At 33.2% G+C, this 20,907-nt stretch overlaps 2 protein-coding genes across 2 annotated transcripts; both read right to left on the bottom strand.

Annotated features, from left to right (window-relative positions):
- Positions 1-8,828: 8,828 nt before the first annotated feature.
- Positions 8,829-10,080, bottom strand: LOC124440083 (collagen triple helix repeat-containing protein 1-like). The gene is made up of 3 exons (XM_046990414.1): positions 9,950-10,080; positions 9,314-9,532; positions 8,829-9,235 (listed from the first exon to the last, which is right to left on the bottom strand). Exons 1-3 carry the CDS (start codon positions 10,037-10,039, stop codon positions 8,882-8,884), a joined length of 663 nt encoding a protein of 220 aa, XP_046846370.1. The 5' UTR covers positions 10,040-10,080; the 3' UTR covers positions 8,829-8,881.
- A 6,789-nt stretch (positions 10,081-16,869) lies between these two features.
- LOC124440082 (collagen triple helix repeat-containing protein 1-like) lies at positions 16,870-20,263 on the bottom strand. The gene is made up of 4 exons (XM_046990413.1): positions 19,859-20,263; positions 18,139-18,277; positions 17,505-17,722; positions 16,870-17,426 (listed from the first exon to the last, which is right to left on the bottom strand). Exons 2-4 carry the CDS (start codon positions 18,227-18,229, stop codon positions 17,073-17,075), a joined length of 663 nt encoding a protein of 220 aa, XP_046846369.1. The 5' UTR covers positions 18,230-18,277; positions 19,859-20,263; the 3' UTR covers positions 16,870-17,072.
- Between the last annotated feature and the right edge of the window lie 644 nt (positions 20,264-20,907).

The raw sequence follows: 20,907 nt of genomic DNA on the forward strand, positions 1-20,907 counted from the left end.
AGTTACTGAATAATCATGTTTGTAAAATAGCTATTCAAGTAACCTTAGGCTATTTCAAGCTTACCAAGCATATGTACACTCCACAGTTATACATATCTTCCTGTTTATAATGGAGTGGCTCAAAACATTGCCATGAGCTTGAGTTCCAACCTGTTTTTACATCTACCAAAGGACTAAAGCAGTGACAAACAATGACCACTTTGTTTGTTTATATGATACATCATCTGTGTATCAGGTGTCTTTTTGTGTGCACTTCCTCCTAGTTGGTCAAGTAGAGTCTTGTTTTTGAGAACTTATCTATAGCCTATATTACACAAAATTACTGATGCATTTAGTTAAAAATTTTCTCTTTGTTAATTAAGGAATTAAATTAGTTAATGTTTCTATAGATACTAATTTTTACATGTAAATGTGTGGACTCGTGTGGGCTAAGTATGTATATAATGCATGTCTATATTTTATTATTGCCTTCATTGATTAGCTCAAATACTTACCAGTAGTGTCCAGTGAATGTCATGGATGTTGATTGGAAAAAGGATAATTTTGGTTTGGTGAAAAGATCCATTAGCCCATGTGCATCTTGTGCTTGAGTTGTTTTTAACAATCTGTGAAATAAATGATTCTGCTGAAAGAACAGTAGTGTAGTTTTCCTTCAAACTCCAAAAAAAGCGTCAATTACCCAAAATCAAAAGAAAGCATAGTTTGAAGAGATTTCCTCGCCAGTTTTACGTGTACATAGCACTCATGGTTATAAACAATGACTTATAATGATAAATAAGAAGACTGTATTAGACGCTTTTTTCTCTTACAGAGTCAGTCAGCCAACCAGGTTTGAATGTGGTGACTTTTTCAATGATTTTTAATTCTTTTTCAGTTATATCTTTTGGACTGACAAGTGACCAAAGATCTACTTTTGATACATTCACAGGACCAAATTCCTGCACAGTATCTCCAAGACACTGTCTTTCTATAAAGGCATTTATTCGTTGCCTTGGAGTCAGAAACAATGAATTGTATGTCAACTGTTTGCAAGTATCAGTGTAGGTGCTATATTATTTAAAAACATAGTGCATCAAGATACATTCACAATTTCAGCTCGTTTTGCAATGAATCACTGACCTTTCTTGTTGTTCCAAGTTGTTGATTGTCGGTGCTTCAGTGCTTTCTTGTGATGCCTGGATTTCCTCTGTTTCACTCTCATACAACAATTCTTGCTCAACTGGCTCTTCAAGTGCATTTTGGAACGTAAATTGTGAGTGAAAATTATAATTTGTAAAAAAGAGCTCGTCAATCGAGGTTGCGAAAATGAAAATTATCTCACCTTGTTTGATGATACAGCGCGCTTTTAACTTATGTCTGGGATCATTGTTGTGATAAAGTTATTAGCATGCTTCTTTTTGCAACGAAGAGGCAACTTTTTATGAAATACTTGATGATACTCCGCACTTGTTACTTTCAAACGCTTTTTTGTTGGAATATTTCCAATTGGGAAACCTTCACTGACTGGGCAATTTCGATTTAAGATTTCGTGCAGTTTATTTGTGTAGTCAAGCGCTTCTTTCAAAGGTTTTAGTTCGTTGACGGTGAATGCCTGATTTCGAACAAGGCTCAACTTGGAAACAAAGGGTTGAGTAACGTTCTTACGGACAAGCTCGTGAATTTTACTTATTACTCTATTACTAAAGGTAGTTTCACGTAGCACTTTGATGAGGTGTTCATATTGTTTGGAGTCTTAGAAATGTCTGCTCATAGTTTATCTAAAACGGTTTTTTTCGCTTTTTTCAAGCTGTTCGCTGTTGGATAAAGAGTCTTGTCGAGATAGTAGTCCTTAAAAACTTTTATTTCACGGATTGTTGCTGGGCAGCCAAATTTTTGACTGTTCTTCAATTTTTGATATGTTTTGGTGGCGTAATTGTGCTCAGCAGATTTTTTTTGTTTATTTGCTCCTCCTCGCGAGTCCTAAAAATGGTCATTTTGCTTAGCTTGTTGATTAAAAATGTGATAACTGTTTAATCTATCTCGTTGTAATACAGCGTTTGAAATCTGACCTTTTCTGATCCATGTATGCATTGCCTAGTTTATGTGCTTTCTATTGTAAATGGAAAATTGCAATTGGTACATTGCCGTTATTATTTTCGAAAACGGGTGAAGCTATAAAAACACGTAGAGATGATGCTTAGGTCCGTTAGTACTTTTGTAATAATTAGCGTAAATTAAAATTTGTAAAGTAAACTCCAATGAACACTTTTTTCCGTTACATATTGTATTTTTGCAGTGCCGTACTTTTTGATGCTATGCACTGTTTCCTTACCATTTATTGAAAAGCGTTTGTGGTCTTTGCGTTTGTTGTGCGTTTGTGAACAAACAAATGACGTCGACGATAACAAAGCGTAAGATTCTAAGATCCTCTCCAAATTTCAGCACCTCCTTCATATTCTGCCAGCAAATAATGCTCTTGTTGTCCAACACTATTGAAATATGTCCTGATGAATTCAATTTCCTTGTTTCGCATATCTGTCGCAGTTACGTCAAGTGTTGAGTTCGTATCACTCGCTATTATTCCGTTTTTAACAGTAAGTTGAACAGGCGAGGACACTTGATGATCGAATAAATTGGAAATTCAGGGCTCTGACATAGGTATACTATGTACATAATAATCCATCTTCAATTTTCGGCCTGGTTTTCAAACCTTACTTGACATCAAATATAAAATCTGCCAATTTGCACACGTTTGCCATTTTTAAGTTGTCGTCATTACACTAACACCCATAATTTTCAAACTGTAGTTGTCTCTTGAAGAAAACCTACAAGTTTAGCTTCCTTCTTGAGCGTTCACGAGTCACATTTTTAAATAAATGAACAGGCTCTTTAGTTTGACACGATGCAGTCAAAAGAAAACCCAGTTTAAAATTATAACTAAAAGCATGCAGTTTCATTGGTAGTTTATTTTTCATGCCTGGAATGACATACATAAGTACATACATGCCCACATACACACATATATTTACACATTTAAAAAAAGAGACAAACCTTTTTCCTCGATTTGGATGTCGAAATTCGAGATACCTGTTGTACAGTAGGTATTGTGTAGTTTAGCCATGATTCCGTTAAATACTTTTTCCATGTTACTGCCAAGCGAGAGTGAATATTGCAACCACGATGTGTTTTTTTGTGATTTATATTTTTACAGTTATGATTCGAGGCATTTATGTTCTAGTTAACTAGGTGCAGTTGTGCCACACGGATAACGTACCTGAAACTGTACTTAAACTTAAGTGCATTTGCGTAACTAGTAATGTCAAGTGGGTGGTTTTAATTACGCGTATGTTTAAAACTAGGATTGGCTATTTCCTCTGATTTTTTGTGGATAATTCTAAAAAAAGTATTGTGCACTCTTTATGTACGTCAGTATACAATAGTATGTATGTGTATAATCCGACTAAGTGTAAATGACATACCTATAAAGGCTTTTATTCATAAAACGATTTACTCAAATTAATGTTAAGATTATGGATTATGAACGTTTTACAAATTTTGAATGATGTCTTAATACGAGATGTAAAAACAGTAAAATTAATAACTAAATATTTTGCTGCGCCAGTGTAATTTCGGCAAAGCTTCTTTAAAATATTTCATGAGTTGGTTGAACCTGCGTCCCGTGTCGCATGCCGCATTATAAAAAAAAGCATTAATGTTTAATTATTGTTCTTTGCTGTATGTGTTTTAAATCTACTATTCTAACTGGTGAATGTCTGCAGGCTCAGCCTCCCACTCCGCCCGTGGTAAATTGAATCCCTCAGTACGTTACGTTTGAGCAAAAAGTACACAGTGCTTTGGTTCTGACTCTCTTTGGTCGTGTTACTAAAGATTACGTCATCTCCATGTGACATTGAAAAAAGCCTGAGTTCTAGCATTCTTAGCTCACGATAAAATGTAATGAATCAGTGGTTGTTAGTTAAGCCTGTAACATTGCATTACAATTTTGTCTAGTTAAAACGAACTGAATTTGGAAGTCTTTGCCTATTGTGAAGGATGTAAAGGGTTGATAAAGGAAATAAATTGTTTTTTATTTTTTTTGATTTTGTAAGTAATACGTAGTTAACTGAATGTGATGAATGTTAGCTATATAGTTTCGAGTTGCTTAAGTCCACAAATCGATGAAGCCCCCAAACATCAAATACGCTGCGCTTGCAAGAATTAATGAAGACGCTATTGACGCTAACAGATGAAATTGCGATGGCATACATGTATGATGCACACAAAGAAGTAAAAAAGAAGTTATGCAGAGTCAACGAATCACCCAAACAAGAAAACATGTTGCGCACGTAGCAACAGCCGGCAAACAATGTAGAATCAAGACCATCAAATGGATTTGTTTTTACATAGATCAAACCACGAAAGACGTTACGTTGTGTAGAAAAGTTATTAAGCAACTCTAAGTCGCCATAGAAAATAAAATTTTTGAAAGCATTGAGACACACCAAATCTTAAAACACTCTCTTTCTTTGCTTCCTTCTGTCTATGCTTCATTTATTGTCTCATGTTCTTGAATTATTTTCATGATGTCAGCTTGCAAACTTTGGTCTGATCACGTTCTCGTCTCAAATTAAACTTTTCTTGAGGTTTGGGATGTTTTTATCTCACATACATCGATTATTACAATATTTTTACCTTACGGATTTATATGTTGCTATGCAATAATTCTAGCAAGCTCCTAGCTGCAAATTTGTGGAAAATTACAAGTACAACATGTTCATAACATTAGTAACATTAGTTTTACCCTGATCATACCTGCATTCTGTTTTATTGCTCATTTACTTGCAGTAAAAAATGTAGGTGTGCAATTGATGTTGCTTTTCAAAAGAGTTTAAGTTAAGCAATAATGTTTGAATGTGTGCACAAGTTAATGACAAGAAATTCTCTCAGTTTTATTGTCTCTTTCGTGCAACTGATGTTGCTATCAATGCAAATTTAATGTGATAAGTATGGTATTTTTTGCTTCCTGTTTTACGTTGGATTATAAAAAATTGTTTTTAAATTACTTTTTTTAACAACATGGAACAAAACACCATTTTAAACTGCAAACCGAGGCAAGCTTAAACAGAAAATTACTCGGAGTCTCCTACCTTTCCAATTGTATTTGAAATATTTTATTTCCGTTCTTTCCATGTGTACAGATACGACGTTTGTTTATCATTTCCAAACAACGGTATTAACTTGATCCCCTCACTTTACAATTTCTCATTGAGAGAAGTCAACGAAAATCGTTTCCTTTCTATAAAAACAAAAATTTTATTAAATATTGCAGAGTTAAGTAAGACTTGCAGCACGGATCGAACTGACAAAGTCATCAGAAATGAATCGTTAATAAGAGCACTGAGATCTTTTATTGGTAAAAAATTGAGCATTATACAACATTATCAACACATCTCACTATTTCCAAAGTATTTTTGTAATAGTTACAATATATAATTTTTCTGCAGAACGATTTCTTTGCGTTGAAAAGAATGCTAGCCTCATTTTGTTGGCTCTATATGACAGCCAGATTCAAATGACTTCACAATTATTTGACTAAATAATAAAATATTTGCTTGAAAACCGATTTAAATCTTCAAAAAATTAGAAAGAAGTACATAGCTAGCTATATATATAAAGTCGAATAAACAATAATTTAACCAGGCAATATTGTTGGAAAATTTTTACTTTATACATAAGAGTTTTTAGTCACAAAGTATATTTTTTTCTGTAGCAATTAAATTTTTTCATCACAGGTAAGTTTTTCGACGCTTGCTGAGCTGAAATTTTTTGAAGCAACGTAGGCAACGTTTCTTTATCGACAAAAAGGACTTTACGACAAGGAAACATTGTCAAACTACAATTTCAACTAGATATTTTAACCCCAACAACGTGATCACAATCACAATCAATGTAAAGCAGCTACTCAAAACAAATAAATATTTGGTAACTAGCTTTAAGAATAATTCATTTACTGTAATATGGAATGTAAAATTTTTAATTATTTGCGAGCGACGAGTAAATAGTTGACTAAATTAGCTCGGTAATGTTAGGTAACTAAATTACCTCATGTCTTGCAATACACATCTCTTATAATACACGAAACAGAAACTTTGATACAAAAAAGAGTCGAATAAAAACGTGAAAAGGGTAAAATTTGTCTTTTGGAGGAGGAACCTCTTTAATAACTATACAAGAAACTGTATTCCACCCAGTGTGTGCATTTGCGTAACCTAAAGATGGACAATTTCCAACCCAGAAACCAACTTGCACTTTTCCTTTATAGATTTTGTTACCATATCCTTCAATGTGATGATTTCACAGGATACTTTCTAAGCTTGTAGATTCCATGAGAAATATCCCATAAACAGGAAGAGGATATATGCATTCTACTCCATTGAAAGTAAAATACCAACGTTTGCAACAACCTGTGTATCCAGAGATTTGCAAGATTCCTCCATAAAAAACTTGAAGAGATGTGTTGTCAAACTTTTTCGTAAATACACAGTTCTTTAGAAACAAAACTGTAGCGGAATTTTCAAGATATTGAAATTCATATGATATGATCTGCAACATTTCTCCAAAAAGCCAGCACAATATTATTAAACCCGTTTTATAATAAAATGTCTTGCTTTCTCGCTTTTATTGTTTTTAATTTCTCGTGTTTTATCTCATAATGGCTGTACAGTGAACTAATTTTTTCATTCAAGTCTATCGCTCATAGAATTTAGTTCAGTTTTAGCAACTTTTCAAAAAGACTGAAATATCATATTATTAGCTAAGTTGATGATGAAATGCAATATTTCTTCTCGTAAGGTATATGATTTGATAGTTTATTTAAGAAATAAAAGATGTTTACTGTGTTTGCACAGACTTATGGAAACCGAGGAGACCTTTGGGAGAACTCGAGAGCAGATCAGTGCAAGCTCGAGACCGAAGGTCGATGGTTGCACATGGAAACATCTTTTATTTCTTTTATAAAATAACAATAATGCGAAAAAGACAAATATTTTAATTTTTCCTCCAAAAATGTATTCATGATCGATTTACAAATTCTCATTGACTGACTGATTGTTATGATTGATTTGATTGGTTGAGCTCAGATGTGCTTTGTACAGGCTAATGGAAACACAGCTCTAGACTAATCAGCACACGCGTTTCATTGTGTTTATTTTATAAATGTATATAGATGTATTTTGTAAAATAAAAGTTTCTCCGGATTTTAAAAAATAATTTTTATTGAGCTTTCGACTCGGTGCTTCTAGCCTTCTTCAGAATCAAAACTTTTATTTTACAACATTAATGCTGGATTATTAATTTTCAAGATTATAAATGTATGTGTACATGATTTGCAATGTATAATTCTAGTAATGTACATGACAAGCTTCTTAAATTTGATAACTGCTTGTTCCTGAACAAGATCAGAGAACACAGTTCGTTGTCAAATATTTTAGATATGCTGTATTCATGCTGTTACACAACAGTCAAAATGGTTGGGTGTTTCATTGGTCTTTGTTTCACATGGAATCGTCTAAGATAGAGTTGCTCTAAAATGTATTACTCCATGAAAATTTTACGAAGAAGCTTTCTTATTAAGTTTTGCTAAACTCTTCAAATCATTTAAGTACAATTCATTATTCAAACTTTATCCAAATCATAAAAGTAAAATACTTACACCGGGGACACCGAGAATACCTGTTGCTCTACAGAACGGAGGAAATTATATACGCTGATTTCAGTTAGCAAGCAAATTTTTTATTCATTATATGTATAACATTTAAGTACATATAAATGAAATCTTGATAAGAAGAAGAAAATGAACAAAAACTACAATTTCATCCCGACAAATCTGTTTCGTGATTTTTAACTCTTCAGGGGATAATAATAAATGAATACGAAAGCATGTGTTTAACTATATATACAAGAGGAAGTTAGGGTAAAAATTAAGGAAGAATTACATAATAAGCTAGGTGTACGATTACAAATTGGATAAAAGTGCCTTGTGTCTATGGCGACAAGAGGAGACAAGTTTGTTACGTTTGTTGAGTGATGATAGTTGTGGTTTGTAGGTGATGAAGAATTTTTCTTTCAGGCATAGGTTGCATCTTTTGTTGGCGCTGTTGTGCGATTTGTTGTGAGTAATGATGTTCCATGAGATATCGAGAGCGATGTTGTTGTCTTTTAGTGTCCATATGTGTTACTGAGTTCGGTAGAGGCAGTGTGGTTCCTGTGTCGAGTCTTAAATTATTTTTTTGTAATTCCGATGTAGGTCTCAGTTGTGTTAGTGTCCTAACGTTTAGCAGCTGCTTGGTAGATGACAGATGATTGTAGTCAGTTGAACCGGCTTGTCGGGATGAAATTCTACAATTTGTGTATTTTCTTCTTATTATCAATATTTATGCTCTGCTCTAACGCATCAAGCACTGTAATTACGGAAAATCAAGTAAACAAAACTTTATATAAATGAAATATATATACATAAAGTACATAAATGTATATAAATTAAAGTAGACGTAATCATTTGTGATGATTTATCATTACTTGTTAATTTGTTGGTCTTTGAAATCCCTTGTTTACTTCGGATTATAGCATGCTGCATGCATATATGAACATGACCCCAACCCCATTTATCAATCTTCCACAATCCCTATGCATGGAACAAACTAGGGAGATGAATGCATAATTGTTTGGAAGCAATTTGTTTCGTTGATTAAACAGTTGATAAGAAGAAGAATTGATTGCAATATATGTATATGATTGTGAAATAAATGTTGCATACTAGATGTACAATACAGTAAAAAACGAAAGAAAACTAGAACGGGAATCATTTAATACTGATTAACCAGAAGACAACATACAAAAGGAATTATTCTTGTGGTGGAGGAACCTCTTTAATAACAATACGAGAAACTGAATTCCATCCACTGTATGCATTTGCGTTACCATAACCAGCACAATTGCCGACCCGGAATCCAACTTGCACTTTTCCTTTATGAATTTTGTTACAATATCCTTCAATGTGACGATGTCGATGGATATTTTGTGACTTTCCATTGGCCATGTAAAGAACTCCATCAATGGGAAGAGGGTTTTTACATTCAACTCCATTGAAAGTAAAATACCAACGTTTGCAACAATCATTGCACCCATGAATTCGCAAGTTTCCTCCATAAAACACTTGAATGGAAGTGTTGCCAAACTTTTTTGTGAATACACAATTCTAAAATGAAATTAAATCATTGCTAAAACGATATGTAATAATTCATAACAAAAGAAATATTTCATATACTTGTTGCACCTGAATTAATCCATGATCTTTCTCATCGTTTCTTTTCCAAGCACATTGTTTCCAACTTGAAAAACTCATGTCATTTTTCAATGGAGGACCAGGATTACCTCGTTCACCTTTTTCTCCTTTAGATCCTACGTCTCCTTTTAAACCGTCTCGTCCGGCTGCTCCAGGTACACCAGGAACTCCTGGAACCCCGGGAAATCCAGAGCCTGCTGAACATTGAGCCTTGAAAACGTTAGAGAAAAATGTTTTTACCTAAACAGTGAAGGTTCTATAAATATGGAATTCTGGCTCAAATTTAATATGGTTGAAGGAATAATAACAGCCTCTTTCTTTTGCGTTGAAGTCTCCCCGATTCTAATGTATTCCTCAACGGATAGTATGATCTTGTTTTTGTAAATTTCTTTGAGATGTTCCGAGTTGAACAACGCCCTTTTTCACCTTAATTCACAGGAGTCTATTTGCTGTGTGCTTATACAAAAGAATTTGCAAATTATAATTTCAATACTCAAAAGTTGTAAATAAACTGCACGAATAAAGTTTCTCGCGACCTTAAAAATAGACTATTTCGTTAAAATATGCACTTTATTCTTAAACCAAAATTTTAACTTGAATTATTTCACAAAGTTAATGCTTCCAAACCTTTGAGTTTTTTCTCTTAAACGATGCACTGACTGTATTTGATAGCAACAACATGGATACCATTAAAAGATTCATCTTCACTTTTATCATTTTCCCACCTCAGTTTACTTCTTTAAGTGCTCATCAATTAATTGTTTTGCTTGTAATGAAGAGCTAACTTTAATCCTCTGTTTTAAGTATTTGCAATAAAACGGCTTCATTTCCGTTTCAGCAAACATTGTTTTTTGATAATGGAGAAATGAGTAGTGTAGCCACGTAGTCTCTAAGCAAATTCATGATTATGTTGGTAATCTACAATTGTTTGCTTAAAATTTGCAGTTGAATATGAATAGATCATGAATATTTAAGAAACCACCAAAAATCACTCCGAGCCTCTTTTTTGGATATTTATTAAACCAAAAATTTCTTATAATCATACTGACTCGCATCTACAACGGTTAACGAGTGCAAAAAAGCTAGAGAAATAGAAATTGTAAAACTATTTTAATTTGTTTTGCTTTAATTGCATCGGTGATTACTTTGAAAAGAAGTTCCATGCAAGTTATAACGTCATTTTAATGATTCGGATAAATATCTTGCATTTTTACTATTTTCTGTAGCACCAGCGATTCTCAAATCAAAAGCCCCAACAGGTTGCTAAGTATTAGCTCTTAACAAGAAGTATAAAGCAATTTAGCTAGACATATGTTTGACCATGAAAGTTGTTTAAATGCACGATCTTTAATCAAAAACTTTATTTTTTATGTAAATGACACTCTCCTTTATATCATCTAGATAATGCTGTCTAAATGTCAGGTGCATTAAAGAATAATAATTAGCATCATTCAACTACATTTAAGGGAATTAAAGACACAACACTAAAGTAAATTTTTATAATTGCTAATGCACGTTCTTAATTCATTGACAGTAAGTTTATTTTTACTTTGAAATCCGTATGAGTTACATGCACGCGTGGCACTTAAAAAAGACAATTGTGGTTGGTTTAGGACATCGTGCAGATCACGCGTGTTTTTTGCTACTTCGCGAAATGATTGGTTTAGGTTTCGGTGGAACTATAATGTGTTGAACTGTCATTAATAGAGTTCACTCATTAAAGTGTAGAGGAGAAGTAAGTACGCAGCATAATATTTCAGTCTCTTCACTTTATTTTTGTCTGACGTGTAGTTGTATATTTTGTAATGCTACTGTTTTATAAGCCAATATAGCTTTCAGGTTTGGAATTGTTTAGGAAGTTAAACGGTATTTTGAAAATGCCGTGACTAAATTTTTCTTAAATCATCTGCAACAGACCTAAAATCAACATTCAAACATTAAAATATTATTTTTCATTGTTTATAAACTATTCTTCAAGCGTAACTGCTTCAATAGTTGCCAACTTGGCATCATAGATGATACCTTCGATATCTCTATGATGCCAAGTTGGCAACTGCCAAAACAGTAAAAACATCCATGATAAAAATTTGATAACATGTTTGTATGCCATTGATTCGTGATTGATAGTAAACAGCGCAGATTCTTTATAAGTATGCAAGCATAAACGTCTATATATGAAGTTAGTTGACATTCTTGTGCGCATTTTGTACACATCACAGACACAACTTCGTTTGCATTGCTGTAAAAGTGCCATGATCTAATACACAAACCTTCACAGTGTTGTCTTTTGGGTTTTTATCTTGTGCTATCAAGAACATTTTGTCCTTATAATCATGCACGTACTATGAGACAAAATTTCTTTATAGTTTAAATGGTATGATTAATACTGTTACAATAGTGCAATGACAAGATTTTGAATTATTTCTATTAGGCAGAAATATTTTCCTTATTTAGCGAAGTTTTGCGTCATTCAATATGGAAAGTATAGGTTTTACTTAGCTTCATACAACTACAATAAACTTCATTTCCCCTTCAGCAGTAATATTTTAATCGCAGGTGTACTTCAAATTAAAGTCAAGCCACGTAATAATATATCTTTGTTCTTATATATAATAACGTGTCTTCTTATATAAATAGTCAAAATAAATAAGCGTCTACTTTGCATAACAGGAGAGAATATTATCGCAATGTCAAATCTTTCTTTAGAATATTCTATTTATTGTTATGCTAAGTCGAAAAATTGCTAAATTGATTTTATTTGTTGTCTACCACAGCAATGACGGCGTCAACATTAATATTACTCCTTAAAAGTAGAAAGTGTTTGCGGTAAGAAACATGATTTTTTGAAATGTACTTGAGTCACTTGTATGACTTGTATCTTTACCTCACAATTACAGCGTCACAGAAATCTCAAAAATTTATCACAAATAGCCAGTTAATTATGGAATTCACAAGTTACGATTTTAAGACTTACTTATTTATAAGTTAAATGACTGCTCTGGTTTTTGCTAATTCTGCTATTTTAAGCAACACAACAACACCATCTCCGCAATACAATATAATTAAACTTTAATGGCTATAACTTTCTTTTAAATCTACTACCAAGAATACCTGTAATACATTGATAAAGGTTTGGAAGGCGAGTGATGCCACCAATGTTAAGAAATTGATTAAATTTTCCAACGACAAATTAATATCAATTATTAAAATTTGAATAAAGTTTGTGTGCAAAAGAAACAGCAATGATATTCAAACAGAAAACATCAAACTAGAAAAAAACACCAATACTGAGCGTCGTAGGGATGATTTCGCTAGATTTATGAATACGAAATATAAACTCTCAATAATTAAGATGAAATTCCCCTTTTTAGTGTATCTATTTTACATTTGTGGGCAAGTGGTCAGTACGTCACGTTTGAGTGAAATGTACACAGTGCTTTGGTTCTGACTCTCTTAGGCCGTTTTACTAAAGATTATGTCATTTCCATGTGGCATTGAAAAAAGTCTGAGTTCTAGCACAATAAAATGTAATGAATCAGTGGTTGTTAGTTAAACTGTAATATTGCATTACATTTATGTAAAGTTAAAACGAAATGACTTTGAGAGTCATTGCCTATTGTGAAGGATGTAAAGGTTGATAAAGGAAATAAATTTTTTTTTATTTGTTTTGATTTTGTAAGTAATACGTAGTTAACTGAAATGTGATGAATGTTAGCTATATAGATTCGAGTTAGCTTATGTCCACGAAGCGATGAATCCCCCAAATATCAAAGACGCTGCTCTTGCAAGAATCAAGGAAGCATCCTAACAACGAAGACTCTGCGCTTGCAAGAATCAAGGAAGCATCCTAACATCAAAGACTCTGTGCTTGCAAGAATCATAGAAGCATTGTAAAAACAAAGACGCTGCGCTTGCAAGAATCAAGGAATCATCCTAACAACGAAGACGCTGGGCTTGCAAGAATCAAGAAAGCATCCTAACAACGAAGTCGCTGCGCTTGCAAGAATCAATAAAGCATCCTAACAACGAAGACGCTGCTCTTGCAAGAATCAAGAAAGCATCCTAGCAATGAAGACTCTGCGCTTGCAAGAATCAAGGAAGCATCCTAACAACGAAGACTCTGCGCTTGCAAGAATCAAGGAAGCATCCTAACATCAAAGACTCTGTGCTTGCAAGAATCATAGAAGCATTGTAAAAACAAAGACGCTGCGCTTGCAAGAATCAAGGAATCATCCTAACAACGAAGACGCTGGGCTTGCAAGAATCAATAAAGCATCCTAACAACGAAGACGCTGCTCTTGCAAGAATCAAGAAAGCATCCTAGCAATGAAGACTCTGCGCTTGCAAGAATCAATGAAGCATCCTAACAACGAAGACTCTCCGCTTGCAAGAATTAAGGAAGCATCCGAACAACGAAGTCGATGCGCTTTCAAGAATCAAGAAAGCATCCTAAAAGCGAGGACACTGCGTTTGCAAGAATAAAGGAAGCATCCTAACATCGAAGACGCTGCGTTTGCAAGAATCAAGAAAGCATCCTAAGAACGAAGACGCTGCGCTTTCAAGAATCAAGGAAGGTTCCTAACAACGAAGACTCTGCGCTTGCAAGAATCAAGGAAGCATCCTAACAACTATGACACTGCGCTTGCAAGAATGAAGGAAGCATCCTAACAACAAAGACTCTGCACTTGCAAGAATCAAGGTAGCATTTTAACAACGAGAACTCTGTGCTTCAAGCCTTCTTCAGAATCAAAACTTTTATTTTACAACATTAATGCCTGGATTATTAATTTTCAATATTATAAATGTATGTGTACATGATTTGTAATGTATAATTCTAGTAATGTATATGACAAGCTTCTTAAATTTGATAACTGCTTGTTCCTGATCAAGATCAGAGACCACAATTCGTTGTCAAATATTGGATGTTTCATTGGTCTTTGTTTCAAATGGAATCGTTTAAGATAGAGTTGCTCTAAAATGTATTACTATATGAAAATCTTACGAAGAAGCTTTCTTATTAAGTTTTGCTAAGCTCTTCAAATCATTTAAGTACAATTCATTATTCAAACTTTATCCAAATCATAAAAGTAAAATACATAAAGTGAAATATTATCAGAAATAATTGAACCTTTCCAGCTCACCTGCATCAATCCATTATTCTTAATGTCGTATTCCTGCCAAGCACATTGCTTCCATATAGATGAAAACAGTTCATTGTTTGCATGAGCGTCAGGTTCTCCTTTTTCACCTTTTAACCCTTGTAACCCAGAACTTCCAGGTGATCCAGCATCTCGTCTTACCCCATCTCTTCCTGGAGGACCAGGTACACCGGGGATACTTGTTGCTCTACACAACGGAGGAAATTATATACGCTGATTTCAGTTATCAAGCAAATTTTTTATTCATTATATGTATAACATTTAAGTACATATAAATGAAATATTGATAAGAAGAAAATACACAAAAACAACAATTTCATCCCGACAAATCTCTTTCGTGATTTTTCAATCATCAGGGGATAATAATAAATGAATACAAAAGCATGTGTTTAACTATATATACAAGAGGAATTTAGGGTAAAAATTAAGGTAGAATTACATAATAAGCTAGGTGTATGATTACAAATTGGATAAAAGTGTCTATCGCGACAAGAGGACACAAGTTCTTTCAGGCATAGGTTGCATCTTATGTTGGCGCTGCTGTACGATTTGTTGTGAGTAATGATGCTCCATGAGATATCATGAGCGATGTTGATGCCTTTTAGTGTCCATATGTGTTACTGAGTTCGGTAGAGGCAGTGTGGTTCTTGTGTCGAGTCTTAAATTTATTTTCTTTAAGTCCGATGTAGGTTTCAGTTGTGTTAGTGTCCTAACATTTAACAGTTGTTTGGTAGATGACAGATGATTGTAGGCAGTTGAACTGGCCTGTCGGGATGAAATTGTAGTTTTTGTGTATTTTCTTCTTATTATCAATATTTATGCTCTGTTCTAACGCATCGAGCACTGTAACTACGGAAAATCAAATAAACAAAACTTTCTATAAATGAAATGTATATGCATAAAGTACATAAATGTATATAAATGAATATAGACGTAATCATTTGTGATGATTTATCATTGCTTGTTAATTTGCTGGTCTTTGAACTCCCTTGTTTACTTCGGATTATAGCATGCATATATGAACATGACCCAAACTCCATTTGTCAATCTTCCACAATCCCTATGCATGGAACAAACTAGGGAGATGAATGCATAATTGTTTAGAAGCAATTTGTTTCATTGATTAAACAGTTTAAGTCCTTGAGAGCACCTTTTGTCGTTGTGATTAAGGGACGGTCTAGAATTTTTTCGATTTAAATCCAATGTAAGTGCATTTAATTTACAACAGGCTTACTTATTACTGACACCTATTTATCTAAATGTAGACTAAAGTGAAATTCACTAATCGTCGTCGAATCAGTGTTTAGTGGAAATAGTCAGTACGATCTAATAATCATACATTACCCAGATGATATGTGTTCCTTGTTCTTGGTTGAAATGTTGATTCAGTGGCGGGTCCAAACTACGTCAAAATAAATTACTGCAGCACATTTTGGCGTATATTTACATTTCTAAACACCTTAGAGGGTAATACATTGGTAAAAGTATATTCTTTATAAATTAAAAACAATAGTGCTTTTCTGAAAGCAATTTGAATTTAAAATTGAGAAGCTATAATTTTATTTTGACGTACACTGCAAAGCAATAAGGCATAAGTAAAATTTAAAGGGGTCCAAATGCTGCGTGAAAAAACTTAGATCAAAATGTATGATCTTCATTTAGTTTGAGTTTACCAATGATCCTATTGACAACTTACACTAATTGCTTGAAATTTGTGCAATAGTTGTAAAAATAAAGGTGGCATTTTTAAATAAAGTAAATGTTAGTGAAATTTTGTTGATTAAACATTTGTTGTGTATAAGTGTAAATCTGTTACGGAAGTAACATTATTTTGACGTACCCTGGATCCGCCACTGTGTTGATCTTTGTTTAAACAAAGCAATAAGGCATGGATAAAATTTAAAATGGTCCAAATGCTGTGTGAAAAAACTTAGATCAAAATGTATGATCTTCATTTAGTTTGAGTTTACCAATGATCCCATTGACAACTTTCACAAAAGATTAATCAAGCAATTTTTTGAGTACGTCTGAAATTGCTGACTTTCTTGTAAACTGACAAATTCGCAATTGTCCACCTACCTAAAGTAATTTATCATCATTCTCGTCATATTTCTTCCAAGCACATTGCTTCCATTTTGTAAAGTATGTTTATGTTTGCATCATAAAATTATACTCCCCCCCTTAAAACCAGAAGTTCTTGGTTCCGCGGCGTCTCTTATTTTGCTGAACCTGCGTCTCTCTTTATTCCATGTATCAAAAAGAAAAAGATTCTGAAATTGCAATAACTTTTATTTGGCCTAATTTTTACTCGCAACAACGATCCGAGTGAAACAGTTCCTTAAAACAAATATTTATTCATGTAGTTCATTGTAAGAATAATTAATCTTCTTTATGATTGAATTCAAAATTTTAATCAATTTATTTTCGTTTTATCTGGCATTAATAGTATTATTCATTGAGGAGTAAATAATAGACTTACTCAAATCGTTAAAATTAGAAAACTGAATTATTGTCATAAAATACACATGAATTTTTAACTAAACGGAAGCTTTAACATAAAATAGAGTTAAATGGAAAAGTGAATAAAGGAATTATTCTTGTGGAGGAGGAACCTCTTTAATAACAATACGAGAAACTGAATTCCATCCACTCTCTGCATCTGCATTACCATAGCTTGCACAATTGCCGACCCGGAATCCAACTTGCACTTTTCCTTTATGGATTTTGTTACAATATCCTTCAATGTGACGATGTCGATGGATATTTTGTGACTTTCCATTGGCCATGTAAAGAACTCCATCAATAGGAAAAGGGTTGTTACATTCAACTCCATCGAAAGTAAAATACCAACGTTTGCAACAACCATTGCAACCTGAAATTCGCAAGTTTCCTCCATAAAACACTTGAAGGGAAGTGTTGTCAAACTTTTTTGTGAATACACAATTCTAAAATGAAAATAAATCATTGCTAAAACAATATGTAATAATTCATAACAAAAGAAATATTTCATATACTTTTTGCACCTGAATTAATCCATCATCTTTACCATCGCCTCTTTTCCAAGCACATTGTTTCCAACTTGAAAGGCTCGTGTCATTTTTCAACGAAGGACCAGGATTACCTCGTTCACCTTTTTCTCCTTTAGATCCTACGTCTCCTTTCAAACCGTCTCCTCCGGCTGCTCCAGGTACACCGGGAACTCCTGGAACCCCAGGAATTCCACAGCTTGCTGAACATTGAGCTTGAAAACGGTAGAGAAAAATGTTTTTGCCTAAACAGTGAAGACTCTATAAATATAGAATTGTGGCTCAAATTGAACATGGTTGAAGGGATAATAACAGCCTCTTTCTATTGCATTGAAGTCTCTCCGATCCTAATGTATTTCTCAACGGATACTATGATCTTGTTTTTGTAAATTTCTTTGAGATGTTCCGAGTTGAACAACGCCCTTTTCCACCTTAATTCATAGGAATCTATTTGCTGGGTGCTTATACAAAAGAGTTTGCAAATTATAATTTTAATTCTCAAGAAGTATAAATAAACTACACGAATAAAGTTTCTCGCGACCTTAAAAAAAGACTATTGCGTTAAATTATGCACTTGATTCTTGAATCGCAATTTTAACTTAAACCATTTCACAAAGTTAATGCTTCCAAACCTTTGAGTTTTTTTTCTTAAACGATGCACTGACTGTATTTGATAGCAACAACATGGATACCATTAAAAGATTCATCTTCACTTTTATCATTTTCCCACCTCTGTTTACTTCTTTAAGTGCTCATCAATAATTGTTTTGCTTGTAATGAAGAGCTAACTTTAGTCGTCTGTTTTAAGTATTTGCCATAAAACGGCTTAATTTCCGTTTTAGCAAACATTGTTTTTTGATAATGGAGAAATGATTAGAGAAGCCACGTAATCTCTAAGCAAATTCATGATTATGATGGTAATGTACAAGTGTTTTCTTAAAATTTGCAGTTGAATATGAATAGATTATGAATATTTAAGAAACCAAAAGTATCACTCCGAGCCTCTTTTTTGGATGTTTATTAAACCAAAAATTTCTTCTAATCATACTGACTCACATCTACAACGGTTAACGAGTTTATAAAACTAGAGAAATAGAAATTTTAAAACTATTTTAATTTGTTTTGCTTTAATTGCATCAGTGATTACTTTGAAAAGAAGTTCCATGCAAGTTATAGCGTCATTTTTATGATTAGGATAAATATCTTGCATTTTTACAATTTTCTGTAGTACCAGCGATTCTCAAAACAAAAGCCCCAACAGGTTGCTGTGTATTGGCTCTTAACAGGAACAATAAAGCACTTTAGCTAGACATATGTTTCACCATGAAAGTTGTTAAATGCACGATCTTCAATCAAAAACTTTATTTTTGATGTAAATGACATTCTCCTTTATATGATCTAGATAATGCAGTCTAAGTATCAGTTGCATTACAGAATAATAATTAGCACCACTCAACCATATGTAATCCAGTTCTTCTAACACAGAATTAAAGGAGCAACACTAAAGTAAATTTTAATCATTGCTACTGCACGTTCTTAACCCATTGACAGTAAGTTTATTTTTAATTTATAATCCGTGTGAGTTACATGCACGCGTGACACTTAAAAAAGACATTGTGATTGGTTTAGGACATCGTGCAGATCACGCGTGTTTTTTGCTAATTCGCGAAATGATTGGTTTAGGTTTCGGTGGAACTATAATGTGTTGAACTGTCATTAATAGAGTTCACTCATTATAGTCTAGAGGAGAAGTAAGTACGCAGCATAATATTTCAGTCTCTTCACTTTATGTTGGTCTGACGTGATAGTTGTATTATTTGTAATGCTACTGATTTATAAGCCAATAGAGCTTTTAGGTTTGGAATTGTTTAGGAAGTTGAACGGTATATTGTAGAAGTTCATTTAACAGGGAGGAATGATTAATTTTAAATCCTGCTAGAAGCAACTGCCATTAAATGAAAATTTTGCATATTCGACTGATAAGTAATTGATCATTTTTTAACTATCTTAAGTTCTTTGTTATTTATTAGTTCAAATTTTTTTTCATTGTTTATAAGCTATTGTGCAAGCGTAACTGCTTCAATTGATGGTCTATAAAACCTTCGATATCTCTATGATGCCAAGTTGACAACTGCCAAAACACTAAAAACAGCCTTGATAAAAATTTGATAAAACATGTTTTGTATGGCTTTGATTCGTGATTGATGGTGAACAGCGCGGATTCTTTATAAGTATGCAAGCATAAACGTCTATATATGAATTTAGTTGACATTCTTGTGCGCATTATGTACACATCACCGACTCGTCTTCGTTTACATTGCTGTAAAGATGCCATGATCTAATATACAAACCTTCACAGTGTTATCTTTTGGGTTTTTATCTTGTGCTATCAAGAACACTTTGTCCCTATAATCATGCACGTACTATGAGACAAAATTTCTTTGTAGTTTAAATGATATGATTAATACTGTTACAATGGAGCATTGACAAGATTTTGAATTATTTCGATTAGGCAGAAATATTTTCCTTATTTAGCTAAGTTTGGCGTCATTCAATATAGAAAGTATAGGTTTTACTTATCTTCATACAATAAAACAAACTTCACTTCCCTTTCAGCGAAAATATTGTAATCCCAGGTGTACTTCAAATTGAAGTAAAGTTATGCCACGTAATAATAAATCTTTGTTCATACATCTAATAACGTGTCTTCTGATATAAATAGTCAAAATAAATAAGTGTCTACTTTGCATAACAGGAGTGAATATTATCGCACTGTCAAATCTTTCTTTAGAAGATTCTCTTTATTGTTATGCTAATACAAAAAATTGCTAAATTGATTTTCCATGTTGTCCACCACTGCAATGACGGCGTCAACATTAATATTACTCCCTAAAAGTAGAAATTGTAGTAAGAAACATGATTTTTTTTTAGTTGTACTTGAGTCATTTGTATGACTTGTATCTCTACCACTTGTATGACTTGTACTTTGCTAATTCTTCTATTTTAACCAACACAACAACACCATTTCCGCAATACAATATTATTAAACTTTAGTGGCTATAATTTTCTTTTAAAGCTACTACCAAGAATACCTGTAGTACACTGATAAAGGTTTGGAAGACGAGTATCGAGACTGATGCCACAAATGTCAAGAAATTGATCAAATTTTCCAACGACAAATTAATATCAATTACTAAAATTTGAATAAAGTTTGTGTGCAAAAGAAATAGCAATGATATTCAAACAGAAAATATCAAATAAGGAAAAAATACCAATACTGAGCGTGGCAAGGATGATTTCGCTACATATATGAATACGGAACATAAACTCTCAATGATTGAAATGAAATTCGCATTTTTTAGTGTTGCTATTTTACGTTTGTGAGCAAGAGGTCAGTACG

The sequence above is a fragment of the Xenia sp. Carnegie-2017 genome, unplaced genomic scaffold, assembly GCF_021976095.1.
Source record: "Xenia sp. Carnegie-2017 unplaced genomic scaffold, XeniaSp_v1 HiC_scaffold_2, whole genome shotgun sequence".
In the NCBI taxonomy this organism is placed as follows: domain Eukaryota; kingdom Metazoa; phylum Cnidaria; class Anthozoa; order Malacalcyonacea; family Xeniidae; genus Xenia; species Xenia sp. Carnegie-2017.